Source organism: Agelaius tricolor, unplaced genomic scaffold, assembly GCF_023055355.1.
Source record: "Agelaius tricolor isolate 1412-34295 unplaced genomic scaffold, bAgeTri1.0.p SCAF_22, whole genome shotgun sequence".
Classification (NCBI taxonomy): domain Eukaryota; kingdom Metazoa; phylum Chordata; class Aves; order Passeriformes; family Icteridae; genus Agelaius; species Agelaius tricolor.
The window spans coordinates 9,128,478-9,146,940 of record NW_027269282.1 but is presented as its reverse complement, the minus strand read 5'-3'; the positions used below and the strand labels follow the sequence as shown (position 1 = coordinate 9,146,940).

Below are 18,463 nucleotides of genomic sequence, written 5' to 3'. Positions count from 1 at the left end.
GCTTTGCTTCTTAAAAGCACCCCATCAGTTGTAATTCAGTTTGACTCCACCTACTCTGCCCAACACTGAATAATGAAACATGAATCAGGCCCCATTAGCAGCAGATGACATGTATTAGAAATCTAGCACCTGTTTAGTTCCCTGTAAATACTGTAAATAACCCTAATTTCCACTGTGCCACCTCAGTTAATGAGGTGGTTTTGATCTGGATTATTTTAGTGGTCTACTAAGAGAAACCATTAAAAGATAGGGCCTTATACCTCCCACACACTTTGCTTAGAAAGCTCAGTTCTAAAAATCCACAGCTGATTTTCCTCAATTTAAGTATTTTTGTTCCATGATGTCAGGTTTGTGTCCTCAGCTGAAATGTAACCCTGCATGAGCAATGTGCCACTGAAGTGAGTTCATGCAGGAATTATGCAGGCAGCTGAACTCTCACACCTCTTCTTCTAGAATGCCTCAAATGCTGCTCGCAAAGCTGGAGCAGCCAGAAGGTTACAAGACATTGTGTATTCTCACACAGTGCTGTTGATGATGAAAATGAAACAAGAAGCAGCATCAATCAACCTTCCACCCACAACAAAGCAGAGAGTTCACAGCCCAAATGCTACACATATTGCAGTGTAATTCACGTGCTGTATTGTTACTTTAAAATAAAGAGTGACGGTTCTCAATGACCACTCTCAAGCCTCTTAAAAAGAAGAGATTTTCAGATGGGCTTAAACCTTATTTCAAATGCACTCTCATGAGTCTAAGTGTAGGTCAGTAAGTGATCAATTGCCCTGAGCAGATTTGTTTTGGCAGTCATAAATTTGGGGCTCTATGCTGCAAACATGCTATCAGGTGAAAGAAAACTTGCATTTGTAAAGTTAACAAGTCAAGTGTAACTTCTGGATTTCAGTTAGGACCCCTTCCTCCCCTGCACTGACTCTGCTGCTTTCTTTTCACATGGCTGTAGCAGAAAAATGGTTTCTCTCTCTTCCTTAAGTACAAATTGTTAATCTCTTTGAACAAAGCATTGCTTAAAACTGTTCACAAAGTGAGAGGAGTCCTACTGACTCTATGAATACAAAATGTATTTCTAAATACAAAAAAATTTTGTACTTCTGCATACAAAACTTCATAACCGTTAATAAAACAATAGTGACTTTGCAGAAGAAGTTAAGATCTGGAAATTTCTATAAGACAACCACAGATCTCAATGTTATAAACATTTCTGTTAAATGGTGACTTCCAGGGCGAGGGGGCAGAAATGCTCAGCCAAACTCCTTTCTCAATCCATAGATGTGACACAGCAACAACATCAGCAGGGAGGACACAAAGAGAGAAAGGCATGTTTTTGCCTTGATGAGAAAACAGCTGTCAGACTTCAACTTTAATGCTGCACTAACAAGTCTGTGTTCAGAATAATGTATTTAAAACCAATTGCTGCCTTTACAGCTCCAGCTTATAAAATCACAAGACTAAATTAGGCTTCCATATTATTTTATTTCCCTCTTAAAATATAGCATTGAAGTCCTGCACACATATAAATATCCCTACAGTTTCTTGCACACTTTCTATCCATCATTACTTAAAGTGCCCAACTGTGAACATTAAAAGTAAAAACATTACTGTTAAGAGTGGCTATACTTGTAGGAGGACTGGTATTCTGACAATGCAGGCCACTGATTTTACAAAAATCACCTGCAAAAGAATACACCTTAAACAACACGCATCAATATTAACCCTGAAGTCATTTTTTCTTTTCCATTCAGCTTATCTAAAAGCAATTAATGTACAGGGTTTATTTTTGAAACATGTCTTTTACATAGTGTAAGAATAAAGGATAAATGCATCACTTTCTTTCTAGCTCCCTCCTTTCCCCACAAAGTGTTTACTGTGTCCCAAGCTGCTATGTTGATTAAAACCAGTTGAAAAGAGCTCCGGAAATGCATGCAACTTAAAATTCACTTAAACACACTTTAAGTTATAAAGTCTGAGAGATTTTGATTTCAGCACGTGGCTATGGTTCAGTTGGGTTATTGGATGTGTTTGTCGTGGTGGCAAGATTGGTAAACACTTCTTCCTTGGTTTCAGGCTGATGTCTTTCCATTTTGGTTTCCTCTTGAGCATTTTTATTACTGGTATCTCCCTTGCTCTTGACTTCCACAGGTTCTATCTCCATGATTTCCTGTGGTGGCTTAGGCTCTGGAAAATTTGGCTGAAGTCCATCAACTTGAACAGGTTCTGGGACATCTTCTGCTTTCTGTTCAAGTTTTTCCAAAATGGTCTGGACCTTCCTTACACCATCTCTCCTGGCCTGGCGCACATCCGCACGACCCTCAGGGTCCACTGAGTCTAGGGCTAGCAACTCTTTGGTCAAATACTCTTCAATCATCAAGTACTTTTTGTCAGTTTTCTTGCCTTCAAAGGAGTTGACTGCCTGCTCAAGCATTTGTACTTTCTCCAGAATTGCTTCCACTTTCAAAACACCAGGATGCTTTTGAGGTTCTCCTGTTTCCATAGTCTTCGGTGGCGCCGCTTCTTCGGGAGGAGGCCTTTCCTGGGGGGGAGCAGCCTTAGCAGGGGAAGGAGCCTTTTTATCAGCTTTCTCTGCCATGGCTGGAGGCTTCTGGGGCTGTGGTTTAGGATCTGGCTCTTGGTGGGTGACCTGGATTGGGATATATGTGGAGGGTGCCTCTGTTTCGGGCGGTGGGGCTGCCTTGTTGTCAGGCTTGACTTCAGGAGGAGGGGCTGGTCTTGGTGGCTCCTGAGCTGGGACTTGTTGCTGAGAAACCTGGTGAGCAAGGCAAGTTTTGTGTTGAGACACAATGCTCCTTATTTCCCTCTAAAGAACAAGTAATCTACCATCTAATTTTCTGTACTCCTAGCAGTGCAATTTGACACACACGAGATGTTTAATCTTCCCTGAGCGTTGCTGAATTTCAGTTTTAAATTGAAAAAATAGCACTGTGCTGAACAGTTATTATAGCCACCAATCAACTCTCTCAAACATTAAATTTCAACCCACCAAATCCTGCCCATGCTCAATAAAATCAGCCCCATAGGCAGGTTTAAAAGACAGGACCTTTGAGCAAAGCCTTCACCTAGCTAAGTCAGTGAGATTTCTTGCTGAAGAAAGATCTCATTCTGTTTCACTAATTAAGGGCTCATCTTCCTTGAAAAGCCAACTACTTTGCTGAATTTTAATCACACTTGGGCTATTCTCATCCTATTCCTGTTTTCAGGACATTCCTTTTTTGGTTAGCGCTTATTTTTAATCTTTAACCTATTTACATGCAGAGGTTACTGTGTCAATCTTATTACGCTGTAGTGATTAGAGACTATCCTTGGGATTACTCCACTTTTAAATCATCAAATCAGAAATCTCTTGAAATTGAGATTAGTTTTGAAGTCTTAGCAGAAAACTGAAATTTAGGAGATCTGCATTTTCCTCCCTCTGACACTCCCTTTAGTTACTTGGGCACATAAACAGTGATTTTGAAAGATACTAAATCCAGCTTTCATGGATTTAAATAGTAAAATATCTGTATTACCAAGTATGTAAATGGGCTACACTACAAATCTGTTACTGCTTTACCTGTTAAACATAAAATTTGATTAGGGAGAGCAAACTCTCACCCACAAAGATAAATAAATTAGCACTGACCTAGAATATGCCATTAAATCTTGAGTCTTCCTTGTTTTGTCCTAGCCTGGGTTTTCAAAACTATTAACTTAAGTTTGCTTCTGTCATTTTTAATGTGAAAAATCTCCAGAGAGGAAATCAAGGGTTGTTTCTGTACATACCCTCTTCCACACAGTTGTCTAATTCCCAGTAGCCTTTTAATTGTAGTTTTAGTAAGAATTCTAACATGGAAAAAATGTTCAATGAGCAGCAGGTTCTATGACCAAGAACACGCTGCAAGTCAGAAGAATAAAAAGCTCTGGATTTTGTTTGTCCCCTTTCTGCATAGCAAAAACTACTTTGTGCATCTGATGCTATCCCCCAAATGGTTCTGAGACATCAGTGAAGTATATTTACATAGATGTCACAAATCCCACAGACCTGGTTTTCGTCTCATAAACATAATGCAACATCAGTGACCTCAGTGTAATTACACCAAATTATACTCTGACAAGAGAAGATTAAATCCTATTTCAGTGATCTACCACAGTCCTGACAGGTGGAAAGGCAACTTGCAGCTTATCTCAGGATCTCCCAGTCTGTTTAAATCTAGCAGTGGAGACTGCTCTAGGTGCTTTCATGTATGTGTTAGTACAAGCTCATTTTACAGCTCTAGCCACGCTCAGGTCCCTGGCAGGTGAATCACTTCCCCACTCTACATACCTGGGGTCTGTCTACTACTGTCTGCACTCGGATGGGAGCTGGGGGCTGCACCTGGGTGCTCACTCTGGCTGGGGAACTCTCCCGACTGGAGGAGCCTCTCTGAGCCACCCGGAACGGAGACTGCGCTCGCGCCGCCTTGGGCTCCCGCTCCTCGGGCTGGATCTTGTGGAACACGGGCTGGTGGGCCTGGAACTCGCTCTGCTGGGCAGGGTAGTGGGTCTTCTGTGCCTGGTGGTAGGCTTGTGCTGGCTGCCGGGGCATGTTCTCATGGATCACGGGGATCGGGATGTAACCGCGAGGAAGCGCGTGGCTCCCCGCGTTGGGTCTGCCAGAGGGCTGGGGGGAAGCTGCAGGAGGGTCAGATGCTCCAGGAGGTTGAGGCTGCCATGAAAACAAAAATCCATTATTAAATGTTAACCATTGTGTGTTCACAATACTTTTCATTTCTAAAGAGAAAAGGGGGCAATCATCATAGAAACTGAAGTTGTGTTTCCGGCGTGCAAGGACTCCATTTCCCTGGTTTTTTGGCCAAGAGCCTCACTAGACAAACCACATAAGTTGTGAGAGCATCATTATAACAAGCAGGAACCTGAGCTACAGCATTCCCAGCCCTAAAATGAGCAGGGAGTGGATGCTCAGTCAGAATGTTTGCTGCTTTTGCATGGCTGTTCCTGTCTAAACCTGTTCAATTTGAGGTAAACTAAAGCTAAGCAAACAAATTATGCTCTGGAGACAAACCCCTAAGAGCACACAGCACTGACTTCTGATCCTGGCCACACAAACAGATTTTCTATGTTTTGCTGGGGCTTTTTAGAGCATGTCATTAATTTGGTGATGCAGATATGGCTAATTGCCCTTTGCCCCCTCTCCTGTGAAAGGCCAGACTGAGCTGTGAGAGAACATGCATTGCAGGAGAGAAGGGGAACAAAACCCCTCTTCTGGTGCTGATCAACTGCTAAACTGCCCATGGAACAGCAGGAACCTTAGATAAATAAATGATGGTTTGCATTACAGCACCATCAGTGGCACTACTGATGAGCAGTGTAGGGTCCCCAGCACAGGCTCTGGTCACTTGGCACCCACACTGCACTGTCTGAGCATGTAACAAGTTCTGAGGTCCTCCCTCCCTGGTTATCTCCATTAAGTGGCACAGAAGAGACATTCCTAAAGCTACTCTGCATACAAGGCAAAGCTGTACACAGCTGGGAGAAGGAAAAGCTGAGCTTGTTGTCTTAGACAGGCATGGTTAGTCAAAATAGCTGAGAAACCTGCCAACAGGATTTTAATTACATTCTTCAAACTCCAAATGGGTTTCAGAGAAGATGGCACCACTGTTGAATTACAGACCTGATATGTTTTCAGCCTGGTGAAGGCTGAATTTCCTGCTCATCTTACTTTGAATAAAAATGAGGCTTATATTTCCATATATTACAAGAATAACAATTTGCTAATTCTCTACAGAGAGCAGGCCAAAAATCCCACCTTCTAAAACAAAAAACAAGCAGGGTGACATTTTTTCAAAGAAGTCCACAGTCTGAAATTTTTTTCACATGCCACTGAAGGACAAAAATACTTTACAACTCACTTCTAAATGTGTATTTATGCAAATCCATTTCATGCAACTGAAATTTGCAATTAGGAAGCAAAGATCTTCTGAAGTGGCCTGGGTTGTTAGCTGACTGGACACTTGTCTCTCCCACTTTGACTCACGGTGCAGAACACAAGAGGCTTGTCTGCATTCTCCACTTGTAGGAGAACCTGCACAAACCCTAAAAAAAACCCTCCCCTGCCACAGGGCCTGCTCAGCTCTGCATTTATCTCTGCACAATCATTCCAGAACAGAAGTGGGTGACGCCAGAAAAAAAAAAACCCATCCATATTCATGCTGCCATGACTGTGCACTTTCAGTACTCTGAAAGCATTGGGAAAAAACACAATCCTGTGGCGAGCTGGGCTTTCTAAGCTCCCCATGTGTGACATTCAGGCCATAAATGCTGCAAAGACCACTGCAAGCAGAGCCCAGCAGCGCTGACGCTCACCTCGGCTCCGTGCGTGGCCGCAGCTGCCGGTGTCTGTCCACATTGTTTATCGGCCGCCGGCGACTCGGGGCCACCATAGCCCGCCCTGAGGGGTGCCTGAGCCTGCCCCGGCGCTGGCACGGCCTCTGTCTTGTACCTCTGCAGCCCAGGCTGCGGGGAGGAGAAGCAGGGGTGCTGCTGCCGCCCGTCGAGGCCCTCGTGGATGACAGGGATGGGGATGTAGCCCGCGCGCAGCTTGGGGTAGCCCACGTGTCCTTCTCGGGCCGTCGGCTGCTTGGGGCTCTCTCGAGATGGGCCATTGGCTGAGGACTGGCCTTCCTGCAAGGGAAAACAGCACACAGAGTTGTTGGTAGCTCAATAAACATGGTGAGAGAAAGCTGCCCTAAAGGTCTGCCCTAAAAGCAGCATCAGATGTGTGTGAGGCGCTCAGAGCCTCTCAGGCCTGCACAGGGCAGCCAACACTGCAAGCAAGGGGAGGAAGATAAATCTGCTTATGTGTGGGGCTTTCACCCCCACTTCTCATAAGCATTCACTTGTTCTTTGAAATACCTGCCTAATTCCACCTGGATTTCTTATTTATCATGCACTTAGCCACCAGCCCAGCCTCTTCAGTGGGAGCTCATCCAATTCAAACAACTACTGATGAGACCAAAGACATCTCCTCAGCACCTCTCAGTGCTACATCTGAAAAGACACTTGCAAGGAAGACTAATCTCAACAGAAGCACAGATTTTGTTGGTATCGTTCTTCCCACTGGCTATTTGAAAGGTACTGACACTGCACACTGAAAATGTATTCACTTCCACCTAAGGAGGATCTGGTTCAGTAAATAATTGAGAGAGAGGGAAGGGGAAGACAGGATAGCTTATCAAAGAGGAAAACACTGAAAAGCAAGATTTAAAAATCCCTGTGTTGTCTGAGTAAACTCACTGGACAATGTCAAAGCTCTGGCAAGGGTGGAAGTGGTTTGTGCTAAGAGCCCTCACAAGTCCTCTAGTAAGTTCTTCCTGCGTCGGTCATTCTATTTTGAGACCCCGCGAGGGCCAAGTTCCAGATGTATCTCTAAGTCAGATCATGTAACAAGCACCTCTGTCATTCAGAGGGTAATGTCATTATTCAGTAAGAGGAGAATTTAATAAGGGGACATATGGTGCAAGTGTTGGAAACCCTATTTTTAAAGGGGTGTTTAAGCTGCAAAAATATTTCATGTTGCTCCTGTACACACTGACATACTAATTCATCAGGAATTCACTATTTTACCAACCAGATTATCAGTGCTCTTACTATATGATAGTATCATCTTAAAAAGTGATTTCTGAGAATTCTTCTTAGCAGTAAAACCGCAGAGAATTGAGGCTGTAAACTAATGAAGACAAAAAACACTGAAAGGAACAAGTTCAAAGTCTGAAAGTCTGAGCCCCACTATTCCATTTCCTTTTACTCATTAAAAAAAAATAAAAATCCTCCACAAAGGAAGGATTCTAGAAGAGGCATAGAGGAGAGCCAGGCCGAGAAAGTTCGCAGAGAGAAGCAATCTGAAATTGGCTTTCCCAGCTGCAGAACGAGGATGATCTCATGCCAACGTCTGCACCAGGATCCACAGATGAGTCATTTTAAATTCACCCTACCAGGAAACCACATTCCTGTGCTCCACACAGGCTCTCAGGGGCTTTCAGAACCCCCCACACCAACACACACTCGCTCTTCCACCAGCACAGCCCTGGCCCCACAGCTCTGCCGCGATCCGCAGGGACGCGCCCTTACGTCAGCAAACGGCATTTGTTGGAAAATAAAAAAATAAATCTGAGGTGTGCTCAGCTGACAACAATGCGAGGCCGTGCTGGAGCCAAGCGTGTGTCAGAGCCTGGGCTGGGAGGGGAGGCCGTGGATCCCAGCGGGAAGCAGCACCTTGGTGCTGAGCTGACTGCGGGCATTCTGCGAGCGCCAGCTGCCCCAGCGTCCCCGCCCGGTAACCCGAGCGGCCACCCCACCTACCCCACGGCTCCCACCGCTATAAAAAGGAGATTCCCTCACTTCCAGCGGCTCTGCGGGAAGGGCTTGGGAGCTGGGTGGGCCTGCAGCACCTACAGGTGATCTGGCATGAGAAGGTTTTGTCAGCCAAAGCTGCTCTGCCCCACCTGGGCATACAGAACTGCCCAAAAGGAGCAGCTGCTTTGGGGTCTGCATTGTCTTTGATGGCTCCATTTGGGGATAAGACCTCCAGTTTTCTGGAGTGCCCCACAATGATAAATCATTCAACATGGACAGTGTCCCCACACCCTCCATGAACCCCCCCAAGGAGTCCAGCCATGGGCTTCCCCTCCCTTGTCTTCATGCTCAGACCCGTGGGGCTGCCCTTGTTTTGAACCTTCTTAGCAATCTGAGAAATCTGCCTCTGCAACTTAAGCCCTGCTAGGAAACACAAAAGAGGCAGCCCAAAACCAAAGCAAAAATCAGGTTGGACTGCTTTTTCAAAGCATTCAGTTTATAAAATTAAGTAAAGCTTCTGTCAATACTTAAGGTGTTTTTGTTTTGTTGTTCTCTATTTTTTTAATAGACTATACTCCCACGATTTCTCACGTATTCTTACAGCTTCAGACAACCTGTGCTGCTCCTGTGGAAAGTTAGTATTTCAAATTGGTCCTTTGTTGTAGGCTTTTTTCCCCTGTAGTCAGGTTTAACCACAGAGGCCTCAGCTGTGCAGTCATACTGGAACAGCCCTTGGTAGAGGAGCAAATGCAGCGTCCTTGTTTTTCCCACCATCAGTGGCTCCGAGGCACAGATCAGGTTTAGGAGAGGTGCTCTCATCACAATGCACTTCCTGCTCCACACTGTCCCCTTCAACACTTAATTAATACTTGACTCTGCAAACAGTTGCCTACATTAGCCAGTTTGTATCACCACATCTTGAACATTCTTTCTTCCCTCTTTCTTTTCCTCCCGCCGTGGTAGAATCACAAACAGGGACAATGCAGGTATTCTGAAACTCCCATCTCTGGGGAATGACAGCACTGAGGAGGCCCTAGGCTCTGGTCTGTGTTTAGTGAGACTCTGACACAGCAGGGAGTGCGTGCAGATCCCAATGTCCCCGTCTCCAAACTTCTGGCCAAAGCAGCTCTGCTCTGTGCAGGAGAGCCTGTGTTTCCAGCCCGGGCAAGCAGGTTCTGGAAGACTTCAGGAAAAGCTCAGGTGTGCCTGGGGACACTGTGCCAATGGGGAGGAATGGAATCAAGCTATGGAAAACACTCATCTTCACACTAAAGAAATTCACAGATATCGTCCTAATGCTTTAATTCCACAGAGCAGCCAGCACAATAAAAGGAGCCATTTTTTGGTTTTATTTGCCTTCTATAATATACAGTTCTTGCTTGTTACATTAACAAACCTGCTACCTGGAAAAAGTCCAGAGCTCACATTTAATTCAAATCTACACAAAGAGAATCACCAACAAATGAATGACAAGTCTTAGTCCACCATCCCTCTGGTTTAAGTGTGAAAAAAAAAAACCAGGAACCCAACTCAGGTTTCTGCACTGAAACCAATTGAAGCAAATTTCTCCTGCCCTCATCTAAGGAAACAAGAAGTTCCTTAAAACTGAGTAGCTACAAGCAGCAGAGTATCAACTAATTTTCAGTAAGTACCAGGACTGACTCTCAACAATCCCAGCAGTGATCACTCACTCAATTTACCTTGAAGAGAGAATCCCCCAAAAGGTGGTAGCACAAAAATGCAAAAAACTGCCTTGAGCAGCTCAGAAATGTTCCAACAGTTTTAGATGACATTTCAGGTAGCCTGAAATACCCACAGGAACTCAAACCTGATCTAGCACTTCAGGAGGTGCTGAGGTAAGCCATCACATCCAGGCAAATGAGAGGTTTGGCCCAGGAGGGACAGTGGAGCTGTGCCTGAAGAGCTGCTCAGAGCAGGGACAGGGCTCACAGCTCTCGGGACAAGCGTTTCTGTTGTGAGGCCATCACCAGGATAAATAAAGGTGCAGCCAGCACGAGTTGTGCAACTGGAAAAAACACTTCATACCCCCACATCCTACTGCTGGCTTCCCATGGGAAGGGCACTGTCAGGACTGACACTAAAATCCTCCAACTTGCTCCCATTTGAGAGCTGAAGCCATGAGGCACTGGAATAAAAGAAGTGACAGCAAGAGCAAAAGCACAGCCTGGCACCAGGGCTCCCAGCACAGCTGTGCTGTCTGGAGTGGATAATGGATAACTCCTGGTGTGCCCCAAGTCTGCTCAAGTCTTATTCCAGACCCAAACACAGAAACCTGCAAATTCAGCCACTGCTGATGCCAGCAAATTGCCACTGGAGTTTTCCAAGACAGCTCTACTGTTTGAAATAAATTTGTCAAAATATTCTCTATTCATGTTAAATGACTTGAATAGTTGTGTCAAATTCAGAATCTCCCTTTTGAGACTCCTTACATAATACATTTGTCATTCCTCCAATACTGAAATGGTCTACAGAATAAAGTCTAAAATCCTCCTTTGCTGCCATTGCACTCCTGCCATTTTTCTTAACCTGTACTGATGTTATTTGCAGTACAGAAAATTCAGTCTCTAAAGCAGATGTTATTCACACATGTAGCACCCCTGCAGCTCTTGCAGAGCAGCAGTGCAAGTATTTAAATTGTACCTGTTTTGTAAATATTATCTAGCAAGGGGAAAACAAAATTTACCAACACTGCCAAGAGATTAAACAACTTCTCTGTATGCAAACAGATGGACCATGACTCCAGTATCGTTTTGAACTTGTAAGCTGCTGCTATAGAGTACTACACAAACAATTATTCTGGTTGCTCAAATGAGAAAACACCAGTACTTGACAAAATCTTACCTGAGAACACACCTTTCATAACTTGAAGCCCAAATCCTTTCTCTTTAGGAAGAAGGAAATAGCATGATTATGTTCTTTCACAATCAAATACAGCAATATAACCAAAATGAGTGACATAACAACTTCTATTCACACACTTGCTCAAAATTGTATTTTAAATTGCCATGAACAACAAAAAGCCAGTGGTACCCAGTATTCAAATTAAGAATGAAGTAACTATTCTATCTATTAAAGGAAATAACATTTTTGTCATGGAAAGGCAAAATCTTAACCATTGTAATTAGATTCCACATCCACTTGGTATTTTACTTCTGGCCAGACCTTCTTTCCTTCTCTGTTACATGAACTACAAAAGTACCACACTACCTTTGCTACCAATAGAAATCAACATATCCCAAGTATTTCTCAGAAGTTCCTCGTGTCTGCTGTGTGTTTGAACATATAAATAGCACAACATCAGCATGAGCTGGGTTTTACTAACACTTCCCAGAGAACTACACGAGCTCCAAGGTACCCAGTGATTTACTCTCAGTGCTGACTCCAAACTTCTTACAGCCCTGCCTCAGCTGCTGCAGACATTTGCATTCTCACCCTTTTACTCACAATTTGTGCTTAAATATATAGACTGAGCACATAGGCATTTGAGCAAGATATCATTAGCTAATGACTGAAGGAACCCATGAATAAGCTTAGCTGCATGAGCTGTCTCAGTAGGACTTCGTGTCAGTCGCATCATGTAACCCAATTACAGGCCAAGCTGCTTTTGATGTTCCACTTGCTGAATGCTGAGTTTTATTTCCCAACATACACATGTGTAGGCAAACAGGCCTTTTGTTCTCTCTTGTAATTATCAAGTTGTATTATACATTAACATTCGCTCTAACCGATGCCATTAGAAATAAATAAACACCATTAAAAACTGAAGGAGAAAACTGAAGGGGAAAACTGATCCTCAGCTTTGCAGAGCAGAGAGCCTTACTGGAGCAAATATGTTGGCTATCTTGCAAATCAATCTTGTACTAGGAACAAAACCTGTCCTGTTTTAATCACTAGGAGGATTCTTTCTTCAGCTAAAATGCCTTGGTGAGGACATGACAACACCTGCCCAGTGTGCCCAGGAGTGCAAGCTGGCACTGAAAGCACCCCATGGGCCAAACTGAACATGTCTGAGACAGAAACAATGACTGCTCCCAGGAGCAGAGTGCTCTTAGTGAGCTGGGATCACCACCCACCCCGCCAGCTTTAGGGGATGGACTTTAGAGAAAAGCCCTTCAGAGTGCTAGCAAATACCCTTGCCAAGGGGGATGAGAATGACACTTTATTCAGTTATTTCTGTTCACTGCCTCATTACCTAAGAAGCAGGTGATCAAACTGTTGCTTTCCTATTAGTTATGACCCAGGAATCTCAAATACATTAGAAAGCAGAACCCTCAAAAATTAGCAAAACAATGTCTCATTAAAAAAAAAAAAAAGGAGAATAAGCAGATAATGGTTGAAGAGTGGGCCATGAATTTCAGTTTATAGTCAGGCTTCAAATTTTCATCTAAAATTTCATTTTGTACACAGCAGTTTTCTGACTTCTCTTCCTTAAAGGGCAATTTTCCAACACTATAAAAGCATTTGCTACATTGCACCCCTTTTATTAATTAGAAGGCTTTGCCATCAGCCATAAAAAGCACTTTTGTGCTACCTGGTCTACTAGGCAATGTCAGACAAGTCTCTTCCCCATCCGATGCCTGATTTTCCTGTCTGTAAAACTAAAAAGGAAAAATAAAAATAATCAAACCAACAGCTTCTGCAACATATTTAAGATACAGCATTTTTCTTTTTGCCTGTAATTAAGTAATGTGATCTGTGTGAACAAGCCATTTCTTCTAATTTACCTTCACCTTGGCATTAAGAGAGACCACAGCTCACCTACAGAGTGATACTTCTGCACTCCCCAAAGTATAATGGAATTGTTACCTGCCTTATCATGGTTCAAGTGGGAACAATTCTATTTTTGCCACGTAGTCATGGAAAAGTTCTGCCTGTGCATACAAGTGTTAAAAATACAGTTCCTAGGTAAGAATGCTGCCACCTGGCACAAGTATTCCTCCTTTGTCCTTTAGATAAGGGGCACACGGTGCCAGGAGTTACACAAAACCCTGCAACACCTTCTCTGCTTTTCCTCTTCCATTATCTCCAGTATAATTTCCTGGTGTTCCTGTCTCTTATTTCCGATTAGCCCCACCCCTTGTTTTCAGGTTAATTGATATGTCCATAAGTTAACTCCCTGCTCACCATGTTCTCTCAGGGGGGGTTTTAAATAACGACACCAAGCAGCTGCAGGGAATCTGGGCAAAGCCAGGACACAACCCTCCCAAAAATCCCCTTCTGATAATTTTACCACTCCTACCTACTGAGCCTTTTCTGTACAGTACCTTTTTAATCCAGTAAGTAATTTATTAGCCTGACAGAATGCACATCAGTATTAGGAAAGTAAAAACACTGCAGGTGGAAGAGCCCTTAAGTATTACTAAGCTGACCTCACATTCCCCTCCCCTGAGGAGAACCACTGGGAGAGGTACAGCTTCAGAGAAGCTGTTCTGACCTCTCCATGCCATTTCTAATTTGGTCTACCAGTCAACTTGACCACGAGAAGTCAATGCTCAAAAATAAGCCCACTGCTAAAGAGATGCGAATTGAGTGACTTCAGACTTATTTGGGGAAGCAGAGAGAGAAAAGAGATGCAACAGCCATGAAGGGAGAGGATGGAAACTTAGGTGTAGTCAGTTGTTCCCCAGTGAAGCATCAGCAGCAGGGTGAGATGGCTTCTCCTTCCTTTGTTTAGGCCTGTGCAGTCATTGCTGCAGCCAATACTTATCATAGATCACTTTTATGGCTGCTCCCTGACTCGTGCCTGGCTGCTGCTGCAGCTTTTATCTCAAACCCAAGGCACCACTGAGCTATTGATCACTCCAGTATCCGTTAGTGAAGCTCAGCACAGTCAATTCCTTTGGTTTATTTTTAGCTGCATTATTTCCCAGGGGGTTTACTGCATGTGGAAACAACACACAGAAGAGGTATTGATAAGTACCTATACAAACTTTTGTTTGCTTCTTTGAGTGCAATCTATTTTTATCAACACTTTGGGGAACACCAAGTGAACAATTTAATGTCAAAAGACAATCCTGCAGGAAGTATGCAGACCTATGATACTCTAAGTTAGCACAGAAAGTAACTACAACAAATAAGCATAGGAAATGAGTAATTGTATCAAAAAAAGGAAGAGTGGCATCGCTAGTAAACACATTTTTTACGAGATGTATATACATCTTCACAGTATTAATTGTACCTTATTCCTTAAATGTCTTGCTGTTAACTAATAGGATCCTTGAAAGAAAATCATTAGTCTACCAGGAGGCTTCATTAATAAATATTTTTCTGTCATTTGCAAAGTCATTCCTTATTTCTCACTGAAACAACATGAGATTTTTCCCTCTTTCTAATTAAGGGCTCCCCAATCCATCCTTATGCTGCAGTGATTTCTTACACATAACAGAAACAAACATGTAGAAGAACATCCATCCTTCATGTAAGTAAAAAATAAAAAAGGTCAGACTGAATGAGGAAATAACAGAGAGCCTGAATTCACAAATGCACCTAAAATACAGAGATAAATGCAAAAACAGCATCTGGTTTCATTGCTTTAAAATGCTTTTGTCATGGGTTAAAATTTCAGAAGAGCCACTTCAACTTTTACCCGATTATGTGTCTGGCACAGATTCCTGCAGTCAGCATGGCTACACTGATGTTAAGCCTAGGGTAAGTGAGAAGACCAAGATCAAGCACTTGGGAACAACAGGACTTTGTTATGACAGTGCCTCAGCTATATTCTTACCCAGCTAGAAAAGCTCAGCTAGCCCTAGATCTGTGCTCCAGTCATTGTCCACTTGGAGTGTGACACCTCATTTCATCGCCTAATCACTTCAGAAAGGGAACAAACGTTCACAGACAGAATATTGGCAGATACAGTGCAAGACCACCTCAAAGGTAGTAAAAAACCTGCTAATTTCACTGTCAGATTTCAGTGAAAACAATGCAGTGATGGAGGCAGCACAAGTTTGATCTCTGCATAATCACTCTTGAAAAGGTGAACGAAGTCTGACACATGCAGTCAGCTTTTGTCATTCTCAGATCTCTTCCAACAGCCCCAAGTTCTCATCTGAGCCAGGCTGAGAATGAAGGAAATCAGAAAGCTCTCCCCATTCACATCTGGATTTTTGCTTTCATCAGTGGTTATGTCCTTCCTACCTGTTTAGGTATTAACAGAAGTCTGCCATCCTCAAAAATCCTTGCTGAATTTGAAATTCAGTGTCAGTGGGTAATTTGCCTTCCTTGGCATTGTCCAGCTAAGACAATATTTAGAAAAAGACATTTTCCTTGGGCCTGATTCTAAGATTCTTTTGCTAACTAGTACCTGTCCTTATGAAATACACTGGTATTCAAAAAACTAATGATTTCAGCAGCTGTCCATGAATTCCAGCAAACACATTTAATTCGAGGCTGATAAATGGCTCTGTGAGAGCAGTTACACACAACTTCTACCACCATAAACTGGAGGACTTTTTTAAGCTAGGAACTCCCAAAAACCAACAGCTCATCTCTAGAGGCATTTCTCTGTCTCCCAGAGAACAAACCCAAAGTTCACGCTCCTGCTTACAGCCAGGACTAACAGATTTTCCTGTTTGGAAAAGAATGCGTCCCAAAAAAGCTGTTGAAAAGCAGATACAGCTTTTTGTACCTGTGGCTGCCCTTGCAATTGGGAGAAGAGGCACAGAGGCAATTCTCATCACCACAGATTTCACACGAGATAGGGGTGAAAATTTGTTTTGTTTCAGGCACCCACTCAAGCAGAGGGCTGATCCATCAGACAGCTTCCAACTCTCTTCACACAATTATTGAAAGCAGCTTGAATCTGACTATTCTGTTAAATGGGTGAGGCTCAAGTGGTATTGCTGAAACAAAACCCTTTCAGTAAACAGCACGCTTTTCTTCTCAAGTACATTCTATAGTTATAAAAACCACACTATTTTTATTTTTACTACCATAACAGCAAGTGTTAGCAGGTGCCTCCAAAAAGGAGAGAAAACACTTTTTCCTATACTAGTCTCAATATTCTTATTATCTAATTACATTTTTCTAAGACCTCTGTGTATTACTAAAACTTATTTATAGACCAAATGAACCAGCACTTAGAGAGCTGCAAAGGGGTTTAATTTGCCATAGACAAGTACGTCCCTTCCTTTCCAAGGCCAGCTGCTCTCACACCGAGCTTTCAGTCACGGTCCGCTCTCACAAACCGGGCAATTACTATTTTAAGAAACGGTAAGTTCATAAAATAATTAACACTGCTTGAGCGTGTCGCTCCTCACATTGTAGGGAAGGGGAGAAAAACTTTTAACAGAGCTCCGGTGCAGCCACATCCCGCGGCCCCTTCCCCCGGGGCTCCCGCGGCCCCGACCCCGCCGCGTCCCCGGCCCTGTCCCCGCTGGCGCCGGGGCCCCGCAGCAGCCGCCGTTGCCCGGTGCGGCCCCTCCCCGGCGGCCGCCGGCCCCGGGCTCCGGTCCAGCCCCGCCGATCTCCGTGCCCGAGCCCCCGGCCGGGGGGAGGGACGCCCCGGGAGCCCGGCGCGCCCGGGGTTGGGCGATGCTGCGCGCAGAGACCCCGGGGAATCGCTTTCCCACCAGGCAAATCCTACTCGGCTCAAGTTTCCAGCACTTTCTGCCCACAGCCGCCGCGCTGTTGGGTCAGAGGGCTGCGTTGCCCCAAGGAGCGGGCCAGATTCCCCAAAAGCCGCAGGAGCTGAGCCGAAAGGGTCACTCCGCAGGGCCCCGGCCGCTCTCCCCTCCGCGCCGCTCCTTCCATGGACATATTTGGACTGGGATGCGGCTTTTCCCCGAGCGTGCTTCGCGACAAAACCGGAGCGGCAGCTGCCGGCAGAGTTCGGGACCAGGGAAAAGCAAACGGGGAAAGAAAAAAGAAGTTGGACTCCGAGCCGGATCGCTCCTTTTTTAAAGGCATCCAGCGTTCGGGCGGTTCACGGCTGAAAAATAAATCAGGTTTGCCTCTCCCCTGGCAGGCCGGGCAGACTTAACCAACTTTAAATAAACATTACATGGCCGAGGTATCAAATGATTGAATGCACAAAAAAGGGACTGCAGTGCGTCAGAGACAAAAGGCAGCTCCTGCCCTCACGGCATCGCCACGCGCGGGGGGAGCGCGGCCCCCGACGCCCCTCGCCCCGCCGGGACACCCGGCCCGGCCACCCCCGTCCTCCCGCCCGCCCTACCTGCGGCGCTGCCCGCAGGCGCGGGTCGCTCCAGGTCGTGGTGCGGCTGTTGTGATCCACGAAGAAGGGCCAGCCGGTCTGCGGGTCGATCTTGATCTCCCAGCCGGGGGGCAGCGGCTCGGCGCTGCCCTCCATCTGCGGCGGCGGCGGGCTCTGCGCAGCGGCGCTCATGGCGGGGCAGAGCCCGGGGGCCGCGCCGGCCGCTTTATCCGCCGCGGGCCGGGGGGCGGGGGCGCGGGGCTGGAACTGTCTGGAAACGGCGGCGGCGGGGGTGGGACCAGGGGCGGGACGCGGAGGAGGAGGAGGGCGGAGGAGTCGCTGGCTGGAAACTTCTGGCTGTGTCCAGCCCGACTTGGCAGACCCCCGGGGTACCGGGGAGGGCTGGCGGGGAACGCCCCGGGAGCCGCAGCGGCCCCGGCACGGCACGGCACGGCACGGCCGGCTCTGTGTGCAGCGAGGGCAGGGCTGCTCGGCACCAGCACCAGCACCAGCCTGGGCTGCCCTCCTGCTCCGGCCGGTCCCTGCCGCGCCCCGGGCCCGTCCCGGGGTGGCCCGCAGCCCTCTGGCAAGGCGGCTCCGATCTACTGCCCTGTGCCCTGAGCGAAAGATCAAAGCTCCTCCCCAAAACGCCCTGCCCCGTGACTGATAATTCGAGGTTATGGCAGATAAACAACAAAAATAATGCTTCTCAAGTGAGGGTGTGGGCAGGCGTTGTTCTTCGGATGCAACTGGATTGAACTTTCTCAGCGCTTTGCAAATGCGTGTCTCAATTCTGAGTTTCGCTTAGAAATACACCTGAAGGCAAAGAGTGTGTCTGTGAGGTTTAAAACAGTGGCTTTCTCAGGGACTCGGTGGGTTTGGTTTGAGGTAACTGTGCTTCACAACCACACCGCTTGCAGTCATCTG

General features: G+C 45.6%; 1 protein-coding gene across 1 annotated transcript; it reads right to left on the bottom strand.

Moving 5' to 3' along the window:
* Positions 1-1,468: 1,468 nt before the first annotated feature.
* On the bottom strand, positions 1,469-18,109 carry BAG3 (BAG cochaperone 3). Its single transcript, XM_071446249.1, has 4 exons — positions 17,558-18,109; positions 6,373-6,690; positions 4,334-4,714; positions 1,469-2,779 (listed from the first exon to the last, which is right to left on the bottom strand). The coding sequence occupies exons 1-4, from the start codon at positions 17,726-17,728 to the stop codon at positions 2,006-2,008; spliced, it is 1,644 nt and encodes a 547-aa protein (XP_071302350.1). The 5' UTR covers positions 17,729-18,109; the 3' UTR covers positions 1,469-2,005.
* Between the last annotated feature and the right edge of the window lie 354 nt (positions 18,110-18,463).